At 40.0% G+C, this 22,496-nt stretch overlaps 2 protein-coding genes across 4 annotated transcripts in view; one reads left to right on the top strand and one right to left on the bottom strand.

Annotated features, from left to right (window-relative positions):
• Positions 1-21,178, top strand: part of LOC118280363 (dynein axonemal intermediate chain 7 homolog) — a 43,116-nt gene extending 21,938 nt beyond the window's left edge. For all 3 annotated transcript variants that reach the window (XM_050701889.1, XM_050701890.1, XM_050701888.1), the window contains 8 exons: positions 14,191-14,347; positions 15,467-15,609; positions 16,792-16,867; positions 18,033-18,186; positions 18,713-18,861; positions 19,689-19,758; positions 20,088-20,189; positions 20,904-21,178. In XM_050701889.1, coding sequence (XP_050557846.1) covers positions 14,191-14,347; positions 15,467-15,609; positions 16,792-16,867; positions 18,033-18,186; positions 18,713-18,861; positions 19,689-19,758; positions 20,088-20,189; positions 20,904-21,041 — 989 coding nt within the window. In that variant the 3' untranslated portion in view covers positions 21,042-21,178. The remainder of the gene's footprint in view (positions 1-14,190; positions 14,348-15,466; positions 15,610-16,791; positions 16,868-18,032; positions 18,187-18,712; positions 18,862-19,688; positions 19,759-20,087; positions 20,190-20,903) is intronic.
• On the bottom strand, positions 469-12,433 carry LOC118280364 (toll-like receptor 3). The gene is made up of 8 exons (XM_035600363.2): positions 12,136-12,433; positions 7,739-7,857; positions 6,897-7,039; positions 5,398-5,569; positions 3,421-4,737; positions 2,931-3,064; positions 2,072-2,199; positions 469-1,314 (listed from the first exon to the last, which is right to left on the bottom strand). The coding sequence occupies exons 1-8, from the start codon at positions 12,153-12,155 to the stop codon at positions 1,101-1,103; spliced, it is 2,247 nt and encodes a 748-aa protein (XP_035456256.2). The 5' UTR covers positions 12,156-12,433; the 3' UTR covers positions 469-1,100.
• Positions 21,179-22,496: the final 1,318 nt, after the last annotated feature.

Raw genomic sequence — 22,496 nt, forward strand, 5'->3', positions numbered from 1 at the left:
CAAACTAATATATACTTATATTCTTCACGGTTCTGTAAAACTGAAACCCTGAAACACCTCAGGGCTCGGTCATAAAATATTTATTTTGACAAGTATATACACGTAGTTACACTGCACAACTAAATAACACACACATTTAATAAAAAAATAAAGAGAATTAAATGTATGCTGCGAGTATCGATAGCGATAAAAAAAGATTTTTCTAATATCCATCCCTAAAGAGAGACGTCAACGTCATACTGGCATCTGTCAGCCGCACCTTGTTACAGCGCATAAGGTATAGCTATTTACTTTAGTCAAAAAGTCGTTTAATACAAAAAAAAATATATAACCTGACTATCCCATAACAAAGTCATAGAATCACGCACTTGTAACACCACTGGCGTTTCGAGTGTCCATAGGCGACAGCGATTGTTTACCATCAGGTAATCCGTCTGCTCGTTTACCGGCTTATACCATAAAAAAACATTGTTGGTTTGTCTCGTTTTTATTAAACAATATTTTTGGTTCAATCATTAACATTGACTTTTTTAACTAAAATTGTACCTATATTTTATGTCTTATTATAAATTATACAAACTTAGGTATCTATCTTCTGATAAAACAAAAGGATCACATTTTATCAATTTTTATTCAATAACTAGAAAAAAATATTACTAAAAAACAGTAGTAGCACGGAGTCTGGAATTGTGCCCAGTATATTGCAATAGACTCACCCTCTATTACCTGGGACTTATAACACAACGGTGAAAAGTGGATGTACATTTTACAGTGCCTACCGCTTCGGCGATAAAAGACGTGACGTTCCAAATCACAAAAGTAAATGACAACGTTGCAAATGGAACTGCTTACCTATCGCAGAATCGATTCCCATAAGTGACAAATTAATGATATTTACGAATCAAAAAACAGATTGTGTATAAAAAAAATTTTAGCTAAGTAGAATTTTTCAAAAACTTTTCGACAATTTGTATCTACTCAACTTCAAAATCTTAAACCCTAATCGCTTTAATAACACCCGTAGCACACCAGGGGGCGCTGCGTACGTAAATGGACGAACACTCGTTTAAGCACCAGATTTTCAAGAACCAAATCCGACCCTAAGCTAATGATACATTCTCTGACGGTTTGGTCTTTTGAGCTATCAATGTCTTCTTTAGTCTTTTCCAGAAAATTGGTCTTTCCGCCTCGTCTTTCGGCCAGACTATGTATGTCTTCGTCAGCATTAGGTAGTGAAGAGTGTTTGGTCTTAGACGACGTGGTATGTCCTCCAGAAGAATCAGGGTTAGGTCTTCTCTGCGGGTTTCTAGGAGTCTGGAAAGAAAATTGTTTAATTGGTTAAAACCTTTTTGGTTATCATCAGCCTACACTTGTCGTGTTGCTGGGTAAAGACTTCTTTTCATACTGACAAAAAAATGAGCCTTAAGGTAAGCGTCCAAAGGCCCGCATCGTACGCATCGCACGCAACGGATTTTAGTTTGTCTTGTATAGAAACTCATACAACTGCGTCCACTGATCCGCATCGTACGGATCGCATCATCAGCAACATATATCGATTTAAATATCGCGTGACGTCAGTTCTTTCAGACGTTTTAATCGTAAAAATGGCGTATTTGCTCCCACTCCTAAACTTTGATTCGTTTTATATAAGTATTGTCATCTTAAATGACAAAATAAAAATACGTGTCTAATATTTTTCATTAACTAGCTGACGGACTAAATAGATTTTTATTTTCATTCACCGTCATCATCTCTATTAAATTATGGACCAAGAGCCCAGCCCTGCCAGACATTACTTATTTTCTGAAAGACAAAACATGGGATACCGAGTAGCTTTTATATGTACCTTGAACGCCTGCGTACCAGCTAAGTTGGATAGACGGCCGATTTACAGGTGTCAGGTGAGAAAGGTTAGTAAAACTAGGACTAACTTAACTTAAATTCTGATGGCTGGTTTTTATATTATACTCTACTCGGTATCCCATGTTTTGTCTTTCAGAAAATAAGTAATGTCTCGCAGGGCTGGGCTCTTACTCTATTAGCTACTTTGACAACCATGGTCATATCTCACCTGTGTTGAGCGAGATGCATCTCAAACTGACACCACTGGCTGAGCAGGAACCTCTGGGAGAGGATCAGCATGATGGACCTGGAGCGGTCCATGCAGGAGACTATGTTCTCCAGGATTGAGAGGCCCACCTGGAATAGAAATGAAGAAAAATAAAAATGTTGAATCACCCTCGTAAAACATGCAATATTTTTCTTTAGCATTGATAAATCTGCGTTTGGCCACCAACCCGCTTGCCAGGACGGCGAAGCGAAGATGTGGCCGAAGATGGAGCACATAGACTTAGAAAGTACCTATTCATTCTGACCTTGAAAAGACCCGGGTTGTGTTTCTTAGGAAAAATAGAAGCCATATCAAATCATAATCAAAACTTCTAACTAGGTTAAAATTTTTTTTGGGAGAACCATGCTTCGGCTCTGCTGGGCCGGCTCGACCAGAGTGATACCACGGCCGAGCAGAAAACCGACGTGAAACAACGCTTGCGTTGTATTTTGTTGTGTGAGTGTCGTTACCGGAGGGCCAATTACCCCCCTTCCCAATCCCGATCCAATTACCCCTCATCTCAATCTTCCCAATCCTCGATTCCCTAACAACCCTTAAATTCCTAATCCCAAAAGGCCGGCAACGCACTTGTAATGCCTCTGGTGTTTCGGGAGTCCATGAGTGACGGCGATTACTTACCATCAGGTGATACGTCTGCTCGTTTACCGGCTTATTCCAAAAAAATCCGGCTGATTCAAATTAAAACATTCATTTTGTGTCGGATAGTCCATTTATCGAGGAAGACTATAGGGTCTATAACGTCTCGCTTGGCTCTAAAACCCAAAACCAAAAGTCTTTTTGAACAATAGACCAGACTTACAAGAAAGTCCCTCTCATGCAGACAGGCGCTGATGCTGCACTCGGTCTCCATGTGCGGCAGGAGATGGTCCAGCACCCACCCTCGATCCTCGTTGCAGTAGGAAACGAATACATCGTAGTTGAAGATTGTGTTGTCTGAAAGATAAATATTGAATTGTGATTACTTTAAGAAAATTGAATCATTCCTTTCGGTACTAGAATCAGAGACTCACTTAACAGTTGCCCATTTGACTAATGAATCAGAAGATTGAAAGTAAGCGTCCACAGGCCTGCATCGTACGCATCATACGCATTCCGTATGACGTCATCAGTACGCACTACACGTACGCATTGCTGATGATGCAGTCTGTACGATGCGGATCAGTGGACGCAGTTGTATGAGTTTCTATACAAGACAAAGTAAAATCCGTTGCGTGCGATGCGGGCCTGTGGACTTTAGAATGTGCGGACTATAGAATGGAGAATAATAAAAAGTTACATAAAACACTCACCATCAACAACATCTTTCTTATTGATCAAGCTAAGCATCGCAGAGTTTCTCATTGTAATATAAAAATACCTGATATGACGTCTAAACATGTATATCATTCCGACAATAATCATCACACAGGGTAGCGTTAACAAGGCCAGGAGTTTTAACCTCCCATCCTTCAATTCTTGCTCATAAGTCTTCTCCCTTGACGCTCTTCCACAACTATACACATCAGCTATCTGCACTGGCTTGCTTTCTCCAAAAGGCAAGCAGATATACGTATCATTTGAATAATCGACGAATCTAAATGTGCCTGAAATTCCTATATCTGTATAGCATTGTTCATCGCATTCATTCAATTCCACTTTGTTCCTATTCCTTATTATATCATTGTAAGTGTCATACGCGTTCTGATGTAGCCCTGTTTCTGGTTGATGGACAAACACTTCTTTATACAACATTTCGTTTTTAGCTGCCATTTTATACAAGTCTTTGGAATGACAGTTGCAGATTAGAGAGTTTTCTGACAAAGCCAAATAATCCACGTACATTAAATCTTCAATCATTTCTTCGGTAATTAAGTTTATGTTATTGTCTTTGAGTGATAAGTAGCTTAGTTCTGGCATTAATGAGTAAGTTCTATTGAACCAGGAATTAATTCTGTTCTTATTTAAGTCTAATACTTTTAAGTGTCTCAGGTTTCTCACTGCACTTGCTTCAATGTTATTTATTTCATTGTTTGCTAATTGCAGTATAGCAAGTTTAGTGAAGTTTTGGAATATATCCATCGTGTTTAAACCAACTTCTTGGGCGTATAGAACTATTAGGGAGTCTTCAATGCCTTTCAAAGGTTTCGTGCCTTGTAGTATCCCGTTATTTCTTGATACGTCCAGAATTTGTAGTGAGGTCGTTAAGAATATATCAGCATGAAGATTGTTTAGTCCTGTTTCGCAAAGGGATAAACTTCTGAGGCTTTTCCCAAGGCTTTTTAACATGCCAAGGTTCCTTTGCGTCAGTTTCGTGAATGATAGGTCCAGAGATATCAGGTTTAAATGCTGGAAAGCGTAATAACTTTCGGTGGCTAGGTTTTTTGGGTTTCCATTCTCATCAAATGCTTGGTTTCTGCTAAAATCTAGGTGTACTAGTTTGTTTAGACCAGCAAATGCGGTAGAGTCTATGTAGAAGATTTCGTTCTCTCCGATGTAAAGAGCTCTTAATTCGCTCATGCCTTTAAATAGGTTCTGTCCTAAAACTTGGATTGAGCACGCTCTTAAGTCCAGCTCTTTGAGTTTCGTGAAGTTCACAGCTGAAAAGCCGGATGACCAGATGTTTTCGGCTGAAAATAGAGATAAGATTGTTTAGAACTTTCGTGAGACATACTAAATTAATTATTATGTTATCGGCTTACTCACGTAACTGTTAGGCGAGGAACTCGACTAGTTTCAAACCATGCTCAAGGCTCATACTGAGTTCCTTGTTAAACAGTTACGTGAATAAATCGATAACATTATAATTAAATATAAGATTGTTTAGAACGATCGCAAACATATTCACTTTTATATTATCACACTAAACTTGTTTTTAATACTGTAACCAAAACTTAAGAACGGTAAATATGGACCTTCTTAGTCGTTTTTATTGTCTTCGTGGTGTACCGAAGGCTTAAGCCACCCGCTTCTCGTGGACCTCACATGGCGCGGGTTCGAAACCTACCATAGCTACGTGACTTTTTCCAAGTTATATGTACTTCCTAACATTATTTAGACACCATTGACCAACAGTGAAGGAAAACATTATAGTTAGGAAAACTGGGCTTATAATTTCTAATTATAAGTTTGAAATCGCGAACCCGCATTGAGCAAGCGTGGTGATTAATGCTTAAACCTTCTCCGTGTGAGAAGACGCCTTTGGTCAGCAGTGGCTACTTATAGTGTGTGATGTGAATTCTAAACAATACTTCTTTCTTAAAATTATTTGATTTTCGTTAGATTTCTACCTTGAGTCTGCGGCGAGGTTCCCAAATTCATAATAGTAGCTCCTGTAGCGTTGAAACTCAGGGTGTAGTGCTCTCCAGCGGCGCTCATCCCTAGGAACTTGTTTCCATAGAATGTCATGTATTCCACCATGGCAGACAACTGTCTTCGCTGCATGTCTTCCAACAGGAATATCTGTAAAATAGGTTAAAGTAAATTGAATAGTTGCTTATGAATAGGCTTGCTACCAGGCGAGGTGGGTAAATGACCCTTTCCAAAATAAAGAATAATTGTTGTAAATAAAACTTCTATATTTTTGTAATTACTATCGTGAGACACTAAATTAACTAAAAATCTCGGTTTACTCCCGTATCATTGACGGAGAAAAGCTCTACTAGTTTTGAGACACAGAGGGACACTTTTTTTTAAGGGGGGAAAATCATCCAATTACTTCTCCCGTCTTGGGCAAGGTGAGAGGGAGTGTCAGACTCTTATTGACTAAAAACCACCTCGTTCCTACTCCTGCTTTTCGCTCCAGAAGGTAGTTCGCAGCCCCGGAACCAGCCAAGATATCACGATAATCAGTGATGTGACGATAATCAAGCCAAGGCGGGAAAAGTCATTGGATGATTTCCCCCCTTAAAAAAAATTCTTGGCTGGTAACATTTCATACATGAATTTTATGTATTTTTTTCCAAAATCGCTTAATTGTCACATATTATCTTATTGACAAATACTGTATATTATATTGGTATCATCATCGACACCTTATCATATTATTATGCGTTTCGAATCAAACTGCTGTGTTATCAATTGTTATCTCTGAATGTATCAGAGTATCTAGAACATTACTCTGTAAAGATGGTGAGGAGGTCTCATCTTTTTTGTCTCTTTTATTTAAAGTTGTAGGGTCGGTTCATATCTGACAGAACATGCGTCGCGTATCATCGGTCGCGTAACGCCAGAACAGACAAATGTATAGACAAACAGTTGACCAGATGACAGAGAGTAAGTGCAACCAGTGATACGCTCGACGTATTTTACGTCAGATATGAACCGATGCATGCTTATGTAGATTTCTCCTTTAGACTTCTGTGGATACCACGGCCTCACAGAAAACCGTCGTGAAATACGGCTTGCGTTGTGTTTTATCGTGTCAGTGAGGTTACCGGGGGTCCAATTACTACAATACCCCCAATTTCTCGAATCCTAGCATACTTAGATCACCATACAAAAGGAAAGTCAATTTGACATAGGGATAAATTAGGGACAAAGATCCCTAATTTGTTATTATAATATAATATCCAATTACGATTACTAAAATAGTATTGTTACAGAGAATTTTAACTAATAACAAATAGTAAGGGCTCCTATTCAACACCTCCAAAGCTGGCATCGCTCTAGTAACGCTTCTGGTGTTGCCACCACCAATTGCTTACCATCAGGTGATCGGTTCGCTCGCGCACTTACCGGTCTTACTGGCCTATACCATAAAAAAATCAGGACGTACAAACTAACTTACCGGCGGCACCCTGGTGAGGTCACACCTGGCGAGACTGAGGTACTTGACGTACCGATGTGATGACTTCAACATGCCCATGTGTTGGTGCAACATTTTCACCGGGTCCACATTCGTTGACAGGTCTATTGAGTTCTGTCTCTCCGCTGGAAAGGTGGAAAGACATAGGTAGATAAATCAAAAGTCTTGTGGGTAAAGTTACTGGAGACCCAAATCTTACATGGGCTTGGGTCATTGAGCGCTATTCCTTAAGTAGCTAGCAACGCAGTGGTAATTCCTCTGGTGTTTTTTATGGTATAAGCCGGTAAACGAGCAGACGGGTCACCTGATGGTAAGCAATCGCTGCCGGCTATGGACATACGAACCACCAGAAGTGTTACAAGTGCGTTGCCGGCCTTTTGGAATTTAAGGGATTTTGGGGAATCGGGGATTGGAAAGATTGGGAAAGGGGGAATTGGGCCTCCGGTAAACTCACTCACACAACGAAACACCGCCGTAAGCGTTGCTTCCTGTCAGTTTTCTGTGAAGCTGTGGTATCACTCCGGTTGAACCGGCCCATTCGTGAAGCCTTATTAGTTAGTTAACCCCAACTCCCTTAGTTGTTACGCCACTGGTGTTTCGTGTGTCTATAGGCGGCGGTGATTGCTTACCATCAGCTAATCTGTCTGCACGTTTAATTTAATGGAACATAGTTACTGAATCTACTTCTGCACCAAATATTCAAACGCCACTAAATTTTTAGATGCTTTTAAGAATACTTCTTATTATAAGACAGAGATATCACGATATTTAAGTACAACTTAAAATTGAGTAGCGTTTTAGTATTCGGGTGTAAATGAACTGACCTGGTGATGTGATTAAGTTTCCATGCTGGTCCACCCAGTTCTGGACATCCGTCATGTACCCGGTCAGACATCTTGCTTTCGAGTTGTTCGCTGATGAAAATATTATACTGCAGCAGAACCTGGAACGGGAAGCCTTTATTAGGAAGTGGGTAGGCAGAGGTTAGCTGAAAGGATTAGCAAGCTGAAATGGCAGTGGGCCGGTCATATTTTTTTTTATTTTTATGAATTTTAAGGAACTTTTATAACGCGCAGCGTATGTCAGTCCCATCGTACCCTAATACAGTGTTGTATAAATATACATCAAACCAACGGAATCAATTGATCAAGGCCATGAAGCTGAACAACTTTCTTGCATCATCACTACCTGGCTTACTTAATATCTTGTGGAATGTGCCTATATCGTTTTTGTTCAACTTCAAAGCCCTGAACAACGTACTTCTATCAGCCTCAAATCGGACACATTCCATCAACAAGTGGTGCAGGGGCCTTCTTAGTCTGCTATTACAATTGTGTCAGAATGGTCGATCACTGATCAGTGCGAGAGGGACGGAGCTATGTAGGTTGTATAACTCCGTCCCTCTCGCACTGCTCAGTGATCGACCATTCTGACGCAATTGTAATAGCAGACTAAGGCCCCAGGTCTTCTATAACTCCACACACTTCACAATTTGGAGATGTTTGCCGGTCGCTCATGTCGAAGAACCGATGACCGTTGGGGTAAACGCGTTCTAGAGACCGTGTCTAGGCAAGCGTAGTGTAGGGCGTCCTCCAGCTAGGTGGAGTGATGATATCAAGGTGGCTGGTAGTGGTTGGATGCGTAGAGCTGAAGATTGAGCTCAGTGGCGTGCCATTGGAGAGGCCTATGTCCAGCAGTGGACGAGAACAGGCTGATGATGATGATGATGAGGATGAGGCAGAGGTACTTATACCAAAGTCAAAGTCAAAGCATTTATTTCAATTAATCCTAAATTAGGCACTTTTGAAACGTCAATTGAATTGTCCGTCAGTCTGTCTGTCAGTGAAGCTAGGCGCTCGTTCCAAAGTGTTGCTTCGAATGGAGAAGAACGAGCAAGAAACTCCATCGTTACTCTTTTCAAAAAATGTTTTTTACAATATCTCTGATACATTATTTGATCATTTACCTATTGTATATGTATATATGTAGGAACAATGTAACGACAATACGACGTCAAAACTATGGGACAATAAAACCAATTTGTAAAGAATATAAAATAAAAAGCGGGTTGTTTCAAACATAGTGCCCACATATGTACACTTACAATTTGAAATAATGCTTCTATACAAATAAAAAATAATCTTTAATTTAATTTTTCAAATAAAAAAAAAAATAACTGCTTGATGCCACAGGATCCCTAGACTACATTGGAATAAATTAGTACTTTAATTTAACGTGTAACTAGTGATCGTATTAGAGCATTGTCTAGTGTGAGCGAGTGTCCAGTGGAGCCGGACCAACATGCTGCCACACATTTTTATCTTCAATATAATCTGACAGTCTGTAATATGCCTGTTTACACAGTTCACGCTTTATACAAGATTTAAATTTTTTCTCGTTAAGATTCCTCCCCTACCTATACCTAGGTACCTAAAAATAGGTTTGATTACACGGCTGGGAGACGGACAACTGCGCAACGAGACGCGGGTTTAGTGTCCATACGGAAAAATAAGTCTTTGCGTAATTTACAAATTAATGTTTCTTGTTTGGAAAATTATGTTTTTGTTGTGGATGTGTTACCCACGACATAATTGGGTCTGATTAAATGAGTCTAATCTAGTGTACAGTCAGCACATTAAACAAATGAATTATTATGTTATTGGCTTACTAAGGTAACTGTTTGAGGAACTCGACTAGTTTAAAGTCATGCTAGAGGATGAATATGAGATTAATGAACAGCATTCTGCGACACACGACGCAGTGATTGTCGCGCTGCTACTGTGAAGTTCTTCGTTAAACAGTTACTGAGTAAGCCGATATCATAATTAAAAACAAGTGCACATTGATAATATCATGATTCATTTATTAATTCTATAATTAGACACCATTTGATATAGTATCAAGTGGGTAAACAAGGAAAACACTCATGTATTGTACTACTTAAGATTTACTAGAATTAAAAATTTGACTGCACGATTGGTGCGGTGGTTGGGCAACCAGCCGGCTCTGATTCCTACTCGGAGCAACTCTTTGTGTGATCCACAAATTGTTGTTTCGGGTCTGGGTGTCATGTGTATGTGAACTTGTATATTTGTAAACGCACCCATAACAAAAAAAAACTGTGGGGCAACGTTTTAAAAAAAATACAATTATTATACGATCCATTTATTTACTAGCGTAGAACAAATCCGACATAGTATACACGAGTCACTAAACCTATTCTTCATGCAGGTGTCGTAAGAATAAACTTAGCAGTGATTCGTAGTGCGTAGATCGTAGCGCATAGATCATAGCAGCTACACGTATTGTGTAGGTATTAGCGCGTAGTACGCAGTTCGTAGCACATTGTTCGCAATACGTAGTTTGTGATTCGTAGCGCGTAGTTCATAACGCGTAGTTGTTACGTAGCTTGTTCGTTTTTCTTACACATTGCAACGAAGCGACTTTTCATTAACTATTTTCCAAATTAAAATAATATATTGCTATATAGAGCACCTACTTCTTTTCTTTAGAAAATTAAATATTTCCCTGCTTTTCCTTCCGTTAGATAATAGGCGTGATTGTATCTTACATAATGTTTAGAAATAAATGAGTAATTATAATTATTGTTGATAAATACTGATAATCAATGAGAAATCTATATTTATACATCAAACTAATGTTAGGTATACTGTTTAAGTGCTTACAACTCAAGAACCGATGGACAGATTTTCGTGATAATAATATTTAATAATAAAAATTGATCGGGAGATTTATTAATCTTAAATGTTGTGCTCCATTAAGTTGAACTAGCGACACTTATGAACACACTGTTACACTTGTTTGATTAACACAGGTCTTAATTTAAATATTATGTAGGTACAAATTTAAGGGCTAGCAATAACTTATCGTAAACTTTCATTTGCTTAACCTAGGACTTAGCATAACTTATAGTAGTATGTATCATTTTTATTATGACCGATTTTAATGCGGGTTTTCAGAAAATGATTGTTACACTCACGAGTGAACGACGTTTCAGTTTATTATTATCAGACTTAAAAAAGGAAGCACTTCAAGTCCATATCAACTGTTTCATCACAATCACATCAACATTATATTATAAATAACCACATGGCCACTGCTGACCAAAGGCCTTTCTTTGCACGGAGACGGAGGCTTACGCGTTAATCACCACGCTTCGCTAAATGCGGGTTAGCGATTTCGAACTTATAATTAGAAATTATAAGCCCAGGTTTCCTCACAATGTTTTCCTTCACCGTTTTTCAGTGGTGTCTAAATAATAATGAAGATGTGCCTTATTTTCTTATACTCCGTATCTTATTTTCAGACTTTTTCTTTAAACACTAAGGTTAACTGGTAGAGAATGCTATATAGCATTAAGTTCGCCTTACCACTACTTTATTATATTGTGTACATTAAAGATTAAATAAATAAATAAGTCGGTTTTTAAAGTTGTCTATTGAAAATTATGAGTCGAATTATTTTAAGTAGGTACCTAATGTATGGCAATTAGCTCACCCCCTATTACATAGTATACATAACATAGCTATTGAAAAGTGAGTGTTACAATGTAAATGACACTAGCGATCCGCCCCAGCTTCGCATGGGTGCAATGGTGATATATTATGCATGTATTATACATATAAACCTTCCTCTTGAATCACTCTATCTATTAAAAATCACGCAACAAAATCCGTTGCGTAGTTTTAAAGATTTAAGCATACAAAGGGACATAGGGACAGAGAAAGCTACTTTGTTTTATACTATGTAGTGATAGAGACAGAGAAAGCGACTTTGTTTTATACTATGTAGTGTTGTGTACCTCTACCTACCCCTTAGTGGATTAAAGGTCAGAGTGAAAAATTTCCCCTTAGAAATACACATAGCAATATTACGCAAATTAGCATGTTTTTGTTAACCGACTTCAAAATAAGGAAGTATCAGTTTAACTTGTATGTATGTGCGCGATTATCTCGCATTTGTTGTTCTTCTACAGAGTAACATACACACATAACCTCACGCCTGTCTCCCATAGGAGTAGGCAGAGACAATGGAACGCCAATTGCTACGATTCTTACACACCTCTTTCGCTTCATCAACAGTCATCGGTCTTTTCATGCATGCTCGTCGGTTAAAGGTACTTTTAATTTGGCCCTTATTTAATATATCATAGAGTAGACATTTGCTTTATCGATATAAAGAAAAATCAAAGAAATCTTACACGATGATCCTTAAAATCATTGTTGATCCACACGACACACCACAATTAGCACTCACGACGTCACATAATCACAAATGTACACACTCAAAATAACACATCAACTTTTCCGTCACAAAAACACATTTTAAATCTCGAACTGTCACTAAAACACACTTTTATAACAATTATAAGTGTTTATTTTACACGAAAACACTGTTTTTTGTATTTTTTTAAATAATTTCTCTATAAATATTATTGTAATAATAATGTTATTTCGTCGATATATTGTATTTTTGCACAAGTTTTCTAATCTATAAATGTTATCTTAATAAATTCTGATATGTATTTGTATCTAATCTCGTTCGGTCAAAGACAAGGATGGCGGCCATTTTGAATTTCCGCGTCGAAACGTGAATAATTGTGACGTCACTACTTATTGTATTGATAGGTGATTGGCAGTGTGTTCGATGCTTACGGTGCTTTTCTACCAGAGATGTGCTATGCTACGTTGCTGTGGATGCGTTTGGCTTCCACCTATCATATTCATTGGTACACATAGCTTAGCACTGGTGGTAACGGACTTAGCTAAGCTATGTTTTGTTTTATATGGAGAGGTGCGTGCTATGTAGCTGCGCTGCCGCAAAGTAGCTGTGCGAGAAATATGGGCAGCTCTAGTATGCAATGTAGATATCGATAGTAGGGAAGCCATTCGTAGCATGCAAGTTTCCATATAAAAACGTAGCTTAGCTGAGTCCGTTTCCATCATCATAACTCATAAGCTATGTGTACCAATGAATGATTGGTGGATAATTGGTACAATCGATACATTGCATACTCGAGCTGCGCATTTTCCTCGCATAGCTACTTTGCGGCGGCGCATCTTCATAGCACATCTTACTCGCACAGCTACATAGCTTAGTATCAGTGAAAACGGTCACGTAGTTTCACAGCTTAGCTATTATATTTTCGTAGCATAGCTACATAGCACATCTCTAGAGGAAAAACACCCTTATGTTGAGCTAATATTATGTTATTATCAATGGTGGTTTCGATTAGATACTGACTGACTGATAAAATTTGTTACTTTTTTATTTATTTATATATCAGAATCCAAAGATTAAAGTGTAATACGTAAAATATCGCCACGCCTTTTTATCCCTGAAGAGGTAGGCAGAGATTTTACACATTTACAATGTACCTTTTTGAGGGGGGAAAAATCATCAAATTACTTCTCTCGTGTTAAGTGAGGTGAGAGAGAGTGTCAGACTCTTACTGACTAAAAACCACCCCGTTCCTACTCCTGCTTTTCGAGCGGGAGCCCCGGCAACCCGTTATTTCCTTTGCGGTTCGTATCGGGCATTAGCCCCATCTGAGGTGGTCTGATGGCTCTTTGAGGCACGCGCGAAACGCGACGTGCGTACCCACGGGTCTGGTTCTGGTCGGACGGAGAACTACCCTTGCTCGTCGTCCGCAGACTCGGACTTATGATGGGCGGGGTTCGTCGCGCGATCCCCGACGCCAGGAGTGTCTCGTTCCCTCATCCCGAGGAGGAGACGGCATCCCAGTCCCCGCAGTCCCCATTGGATAAGCCAATATCCTGTTATTTATTTTTTTATTTATTAATTCTTTTATGTACGCAATAGAATCAAATAGTGGTACATAAGGCGAATTTAATACCGTATGGCATTCTCTACCAATCAACCTAACATTATCACTAAGAAATGACTTAAAATGGAAACCTTCCTAATAATACCGACCCGGTATCAACACCAAGATATTCATAAGCATCGTGCTTGCGACTTAACCAATAAACCAGTACATAGTACATACACAGGGGATTTACAAAAATCTATACCAATATTATAAAGCTGAAGAGTTTGTTTGTTTGAACGCGCTAATCTCCGGAACTACTGGTCCGATTTGAATAATTATTTTTGTGTTGGATAGTCCATTTATCGAGGAAGGTTATAGGCTATAAAACATTACGCTATGACCAATAGGAGCCGAGCAGAGCGGGTGAAACCGCGCGGAAGTAGCTAGTAAGAAATATATTTTTACAATATATCTTTGTTCCAGTACAACTCCCGAAATGTCTGGTGCCTGTAAAGTACCAGGTACAATACAAGGCGCCTGGGCCCCCACCGCCGGGGGTCACTAGGACCCCAGAGGAGATCGAGCAGGAGATCAAAAGGACTGAGGCCCAATATGAGAAGCTAGCCATGGTTTTTATTGAGTAAGTCTAAATAGTTTTTTTTTTAGGGATGATTCCCCATCCAATTACTTCTCCTGCCTTGGGCCTGGCGAGAGGGAGTGAGAGACTCTTACGGACTAAAAACCACCCCATTCCTACTCCTGCTTTTCAAACCGGAGCCCCGGTAAACCCGCTAGGTAGTCCGCAGCTCCGGAAGTTTAAATAGTTGGATCCAAGACTAATAGGCTTATTCTGTCTCTTGCATGAAATTCTACGAGGGAAGTGGAAACTATCATTTTCCTTTTCTTCTCCTTTAATAGTATCTTCTGACTTGTTTCGTTGCGGGATCCAAGACAGTCATCCATGTCCCTGGGACGCGCCGGACTTCAGTGTTCCGGTGTTTTCATGGTTGTATCTACTGTAAATCCCGGTGCACAGAAGTTGCAGCGGTATGTGGTGGGTTTATCACATAAAAATGTCAAAATAGTACTAGGTGACGGTATAGATTTAATATACCATTTTCGCCACCGCTATTCTTCCAGTGGGTGTATATTACCCGATAAGGAGACTACCAAATTGACAGTGACAGGACAATAGCTTGATGATACAAGTAACTCTGAATGTTTTAAACTGGTGTCTCATCGAGAGTTGTCTACAGTTTTCTATTGGCAGTCAAAGACTTAATCTCCAAGTCCAAGTTAATAGAAAACTGTTGAAGGCAAATCCTCCGCTAACCTTGGTCACCGGTGACCACCACGGCGTTCAATGTGTTAAGGTAAACCCTCTTATGTAAAGGAGGCTCATAGTCCAGCAGTGGACTGTGATGACTTTATAACATCATTTTGTGGTATAGTGTAGCAAATGAGCGCGCGAATCACCTGACGGTAAGCAGTAGTTGCACATGAACACCAGTAACACCAGAGGAGTGACAAGCACGTTGTTTGCATTTGAGTAGAAAGGGATTGCCTCCAGTAACTTAAAGCTCGTTACATGGTCATTTAATTTTTTTAAACCTTCAAAACAAATCAATGAGTGGAACTCATTCCCAGAGTATTTGTGCCTTATGGGCAGGCGTGGTCAATCGTAGGCCGCATCATTGCTTATCATCAGGCGATACAGTCACCAAACGCCAACCTGCATTAAAAAAGAACCTTCTTCCAGCCTCCCACAAGACGTGATGTGGAACGAGCCGCCCGTGGTGTGCCAGTGGCATGACGAGCGCAAAATCTGGACATCCAACTATGTGAACGATTACAAATTTAATGAAGATAAGCTTACTATACAGTTCAGAACTGGTGTTCTTTGTGAGTATATATTTTAATTATCTATGTATGATATAAAAATAAGTCGGGTTTTCCTTCCTGACGCTATAACTCCAGAACGCACGAACCGATATCCACGGTTTTGCATTCGTTGGAAAGGTCTCGGGCTCCGTGAGGTTTATAGCAAAGAAAATTCAGGAAAAAAAAGCAGGAAACCAGGGAAAATCATTGGTGGCGAAACGGAGTTCGCCGGGTTTGCCAGTTCTTGATAATTATAATAATTAAAACTTTGCCCAACACTAGGACTTTCTCCTGTGTCGTAGGCGCGTTTACAAACATACAAGTTCACATGCACATTGTATGCCCGTCAGTATTTTTAATTGGATAGGACCGCAAATGAACACTTGGATCTCCTTATGGTTAAGCAATCAGTACCCATAGTATTAGTTTGCTTTACGATTAAAGTAATCGAAACGAGAGTGCGTTCGGGGCTCTGGTTGGTTGGTTTATTAGAGCCGGCGAGTGTACTAAGGCTACAGAAGCGCCCATGGACACCAGCAACACCAGGGGCCTCTGGTAACTCACACGGCTAAAATGTGGCTACGGCTTTAAGTGTGGCAGAGCCATGCTTCGGCACGAATGGGCCGGGTCGACCGGAGTGATACCACGGCCTCACGGAAAACTAACGTGAAACAATGCTTGTGTTGTGTGAATGATGTTACCGAAGGTCCAATTACCCCGCTTCCCAATCTTCTCAATCCCCGATTCCCTTCAACCCTTAAATTCCTAACCCCCAAAATGCCGGCAACGCACTTGTAACGCCTCTGGTGTTTCGAATGTCCATGTGCGGCGACGATTGCTTACCATCAGGAGATCCGTCTGCTCGTTTACCGGCTTATTCCATACAATAAACACAACACAATCTCATTATATCACTATCACTCCTGTTGTTTACGCTTTTATCTGGGGACACGGCACTCCCCGCCAATTCGAGTCAATAATTCTGAAAACAATCCTTTTCTCGAAGCCATTCAGACTAATTGCGACCGCCTATAACTTCGTTGTGGATAAAACAAGAAGCCCAAAAATCGAAAAAGTCGATCTATTTTATTTGCGACTTTGTTTTACTTTGAATCACACAACTTTTTACTTTAGGAAAACTAAGGTGTGAGACCTGGGCTTTTTTACAGGGTCTTTTTGATGTTATGTAATTTTTCTTTACAGGGCCCATTGGTATCGGGACGTTGAGGTACAGTAACCTGCCCTACCAAGGGTGGGATATAAAACCGGATCCAGATGGGTGAGTGCTTCGTGTATTTTACCATATCCTTTTGTAACATATCTATCCTTTAAAAAGTGGTGTTTCTTGTTAGTCCTTCTTAAGAATGCTTTTCCACCAGCTATGCTATCTACATAGGACATATAGTGAGCATAGGATAGGAGGAATAAGTAATAGTTAAGCTGAGAAACTATGTGACCGTTTCCGCTGATACTTAGCTACGTGGCTGTGCAAGGAAAATGCTCAGCTCGAGTATGGGATTTATCATCTACCCATATAAAAAACTTATTGTAACGTTTGTGAGACATACTAAATTAATTATTATGTTATGGCTTACTTACGTAACTGTTTGACGAGGAACTCGGCTAGTTTCAAGCCATGCTAAGAGGCTCATATTTATGTGCAGAATTCTGCTACACACGACGCGGCGATTGTGTTTTTGACTCGAGTTTGGCGCCCATCGCGCCCTCTGCCTGGAATCACGCGTACTATTCGGCGCGCGCGACGATGTGGGCTCGTTAGACTCGTTCTCGTTCACCCGGTCAATTACGAAACTTGTTACGCTCGCCTAAGGACAAGGATCCACTGGCAGTTCCCGGGGTATACATGATACCGTGCGACTGTGGCTCGAGTTACATCGGGGAAACTCGCCGCAACATCACAACATCACAACCAGACTCAAGGAACACATATGCTGTGTGAAAAACAGGGACACCCATACATCGGTAGTAGCCGAGCATGCTTGTGGCGCGGGCACGGCTCACTTCCTCCGCTTCGACAAGGTCTCCGTACTAGCGAGGGAGAAATACTTTGTACCGTGGAAAGTACGTGAAGCCATGAAATAAGTCGCCGTCCCAACTTCAACAGAGACGGTGGCTGGGCATTGCTTGAAACACCAGAGGCGTTACAAGTGTGTTGTCGGCTTTTTGGGGGTTAGGAATTTAAGGGTTCTTCGGGAATCGGGGATTGGGAAGATTGGAAAGGGGGGAATTGGGCCTCCGGTAACCTCACTCACACAACGAAACATAACGCAAGCGTTGTTTCACGACGGTTTTCTGTGAGGCCGTGGTATCACTCCGGTCGAGCCGGCCCATTCGTGCCGAAGCATGGCTCTCCAACACTTTGTTAAATGTAAGATCTCATTGTACCATGTATTTAGAAATAAATTAATGTATATCTTTATCAGACGCGGCGTGCTGATGACGGTGACCGGCCTCTGCGTGACCGTGACGTTCCTATGCGTGAGTAACTGGGTGAAGCTGAAGTCCATTGCCAACGCGTCCACCGCGGCCCTGTCTGAGCACTTCAACAAACGGTATTCCGTGAAGGAATTGGTTCGGGTATGTATATATTTTGGTTTTAAAGCAACGTCACGCCTTTAATCCCCGAAGCGGTAGGCAGAGGTGTACATTACGGCACGTAATGCCGCTATACAATGTACACCCACTTTTCACCATATGTGTTATAAGTCCCATGTAATAGGGGGTGAGCCTATTGCCATATACTGGACACAGTTCCAAACTCCGTGCTACTACTGAGAAATTATAATTGAGAAAAACTGAAAAAAGCCCAGTAACACTTTAGCCACCGCGAATCGAACCCGAGACCCCTTGTCCGGTACACCCACTTTTCACCAGACGTCCTTGCGACCACTCGGCTAACGAGGCATTTAAATCAGACTTACTAAAATACAGTTACATTTAAATCAGGCTTACTAAAATACAGTTACATTTAAATCAGGCTTACTAAAATACAGTTACATTTAAATTAGACTTACTAAATACAATTATATTTTAAATTAGACTTACTAAAATACAGTTATAATATTTAAATTAGACTTACTAAAATTCACAATGAATTCCACAGATAATGCGCGAAGCTGCCTGCGACTTCTTCCCGGACTTCGACGGCCACAACCACGTGAAGGGCTCGTCTCCCAAGGAGTGGGTGATGGAGCGGCACACGTACCACGCCATGGCGTTCCTCTCCAGGGCTTATAACTTCCAGTCTAGCAGGTAAGGGCATTGGGGATTGACTAGATTCTTCCGCGCGATTCCACCTTTTCAATGGTCTCTTGGATGCAAATCCAACAAATGACCCGGGGCCTTAGTCTGCTATTACAATTGTGTCAGAATGGTCACTGAGCAGTGCGAGAGAGACGGAGCTATGTAGGTTGTATAGCTCCGTCCCTCTTGCACTGATCACTGATCGACCATTCTGACACAATTGTAATAGCAGACTAAGGCCCCTGTTCGTGGATGGATGGAAGGAGATTTTGTCGGAATGCCTGAAGTACTGCGAGGCGAACTTATGAATGCTGTTAATTCCTGTTTCATTATGTTTTAGTTATGTATGTAAGTTGCTTTAATTGGTTGTCTGCCGTTGTAACTTTTGAATTAAATAAATAAAATTCACCGGCTGCTCGGTTTCGTGAACCCTCGATATTTTTTTATTTAACTTTTTGCAACTTTATTGTACAACGGTGGGCTTAATGCCATAGGCATTCTTGCTAGCCAACCTTTAGGTGATGCAGTGAGAATGCCGTCGAAGCAACAAAGTGATATTCGTAGAAAAAAAATCGTAAAAAGAATAACATAGTTTATAAAATGAATAAATAGACTTTCCAACACAATAAAATAATTATTCAATTCAAACCAAGTGTGGGAGAGCCATGCTTCGGCACAAATGGGCCGGCTCGACCGGAGTGATACCACGGCCTCACAGAAAACCGACGTGAAATAATGCTTGCGTTGTGTTTCGTTGTGTGAGTGAGGTTACCGGAGGCCCATTTACCTCCCTTCCCAGTCTTCTAAATCCCTGATTTAAGATGGTTTGTTTTCAGATGGAATCAGTCAGCAGGTTACCGGAACATCGTCCTACAATGCAGGGAAAGCGTCGATATGAAACGAGCGGTATGTATCGAATAAAATAAAGCCTTCTTACCACTGTACTCCGAGTCATTGAATTAATGGTTAACCCAGTCCTAAGCAACTGTAGTTTTTATTCAGTAAGAGTCTGACACTCCCTCTCGCCTCGCCCAAGGCAGTAGAAGTCATTGGATGATTTTCCACCTCAAAAAAAAGATATCTATGGATCGTAGTAGGTGATGCTTTTGATCTACAAATTGTTTGTTTCTTATCCGGGTGTCATGTGTATGTGAACTTGTATGTTTATAAACGCACCCACGACACAGGAGAAAAACCTAGCGTGGGGCAACGATTAAACAAAACTATTTTTTCAGTCGAAACTCCAACTCATGATGATAAACCCGGAGCGCGCGGTGCTGCTGAGATGCAATGAACAATCAAATGAGATCAACTTCGATTCACAACCAGGTTTGAAGGTCCGTATATCTTATAATATTATAGAGTAAGCTAGAAGAGTGGAGAACATAACGCTTGCAACTCGTAAAAGGCGGACAAACCGATAGACACACACACATACGTACATCAACAGCCTATAAGAGGCCACTGCTGACTAAAGGCCTCTTCTCACACTGAGAAGGTTTGAGCATTAATCACCACGCTTGCTCAATGCGGGTTGGCGATTTCAAACTTATAATTGGAAATTATAAGCCCAGGTTTCCTTATGATGTTTTTCTTCACCGTTTGTCAGTGGTGTCTAACTCGGAAATAGTCACATTGACACTTGCATTGGTAGTTTCCGAATCCACACTCTTATGCATAAGAAGCGGGCGTCTTAACAAGTGTACATAAACCAGAACGTTTACAAAAAGGCTTTTAGGGAACAGAGAGTAAAGTTCCCTAAGAAAAGGAGGATCCTCCGACCAGGCGAGGTGATCATGCCTGGCGAGCTTTCTGCCCAACTGTTGTTCGTTGGGATTTTCTATCCATGTTTATTCACATGTGCGATGCAGGATATTTATGACGTCATCCGTTGATTTGCTCGTCGATCGTCTATGTGCGACTTCTGTTATCTGTCACTTGTCATGTATCACCACAAGCTCATGCTATAAGGCTAATCCGGCACTGAATCCTACTCTATCATCCCACAGCCACATTAGACCTTAAGATAACACCAAATACCCTTGTTGCAGTTCTTCCCCGGAGTATTCACATTCAACATGCTCTACGGTTCAGTCGACGCGCGGAGAGTGACGTTCAGTATGAAATTTAAACTAGTTGAGACCGTTTTCGAATTACTGCAGGAAATTAAACCTTGTAGCTACTCTTAAGATGAATTTAAGTCACTGTTTAACCGGCCCCTAAGTAGTAAAAGGTTAATAACTAACGAATTTAAGTCGTTTTTAACAGGGCCCCAATACAAGCAGGACAATTGGATAGTTTCCTCAGTCAAAATAAATTATTTCGACTTTTCAATACAAGAATTATATTAAAAACTAATTATACTTTCATTCATAGATTTTATGATTTACTTAATTTTCGAATATTTCTGATAGTTTTTTTTAGAATAAATCTGCTATTACGTAAAAATTAATAGAAAATGTTGTTTTTAACATTTCGAAAGAAGTATTGAATTTGACTAGTAGGAAACTAACCTATTTGAGATCCATGCAACTTTATAAGTTAATATCAAACGAATTTAAGTCATATAAGTCAACAAGCCCCAAGGTAAATAGGTCCATTAGGGGCCGTATGACTTTGACTGGGCCCTAGGAGCCTATGCAACTTTAAATCTTAATATCTAACGAATTTAAGTCAACAAGCCCCAAGGTAAATAGGTCCATTAGGGGCCGTATAACTTTGACTGGGCCCCTAATACAGGGGTTCAGTCAAAGTTGCCAATGAAATAGTAATATTAATAATGTTCATGCCTCTATTTTCTTTTAGGTGAGTATTTTTTTACTATTTTGAAATTAATTAGTTAAAATTTTCATATTATTTTTTCTCATACTTACTGACATAAGCTGATGACCATAGCTAGTTATCATTATTATGTATATAAAAGTATCTGATAGCATAAATGTTCGTATGCAATAGGGTAGTAGACAGGGTATGAAAATTAAAAATCTAATTAGTCCGTCAGTTAGATTATTCAAAAATATTAGACACGTATTTTTTTTTTTTTTTTTGCCATAATGCCGTACTCAAAGTAATTTAATGGTTACTTAATACCCAATACGTAGCAACTGTTTTCGGTACAAAATCGTTACTAAGGAACAGATTAAGTACTCATTAACGACGTTAATAAATGTCTCTGAGTGTGGCTGTTAAATAAAACGGAGTTAAGTTTAGGAGTCGGGAGGTCGTTACGTCACGTTACCCTATAAAATATAGTAAATCGTGACGTCACACGATATTTGAAAGCAATGAATTATTGTTTAAGAAAAGAAAAAGTACGTGTCTAATGTTTTAAAATAATCTACCAGACGGACATTAAAAAAAAATGATCCTACTCTATTACTGAAGATATTTAGGTACCTTTATTGTTATTATATTGTAAATAAAAAATTGAATACTTTATGTATTTTATTTACCTGTAATGACCTTTTTGAGGGGGGGGGAATCCTTCAATGCCTTCTCCCGACTTGGGCAAGGTGAGAGGGAATGTCAGACTCTTTTTGACTAATAATCACCCCGGTAAACCCGCTAGGTAGTCCGCAGCTCTGGACGCACTATGTGTAATCGCCATTATTCTGTTTTTACCAGAGGCAGATTAAACGGGCTAG

Source organism: Spodoptera frugiperda, chromosome 21 (assembly GCF_023101765.2).
Source record: "Spodoptera frugiperda isolate SF20-4 chromosome 21, AGI-APGP_CSIRO_Sfru_2.0, whole genome shotgun sequence".
NCBI classification, from domain to species: domain Eukaryota; kingdom Metazoa; phylum Arthropoda; class Insecta; order Lepidoptera; family Noctuidae; genus Spodoptera; species Spodoptera frugiperda.

Excerpts from the sequence above, each read along its gene's own strand:
- LOC118280364 (XM_035600363.2), bottom strand. The coding sequence starts at position 12,155 with ATGATTTTAAGGATCATCGT. Across the intron at positions 7,040-7,738 it reads AAACTTAATCACATCACCAG|CGGAGAGACAGAACTCAATA; the intron begins GTCAGTTCATTT and ends CCACCTTTCCAG. Across the intron at positions 1,315-2,071 it reads ATGCATCTCGCTCAACACAG|ACTCCTAGAAACCCGCAGAG; the intron begins GTGAGATATGAC and ends TTTTCTTTCCAG.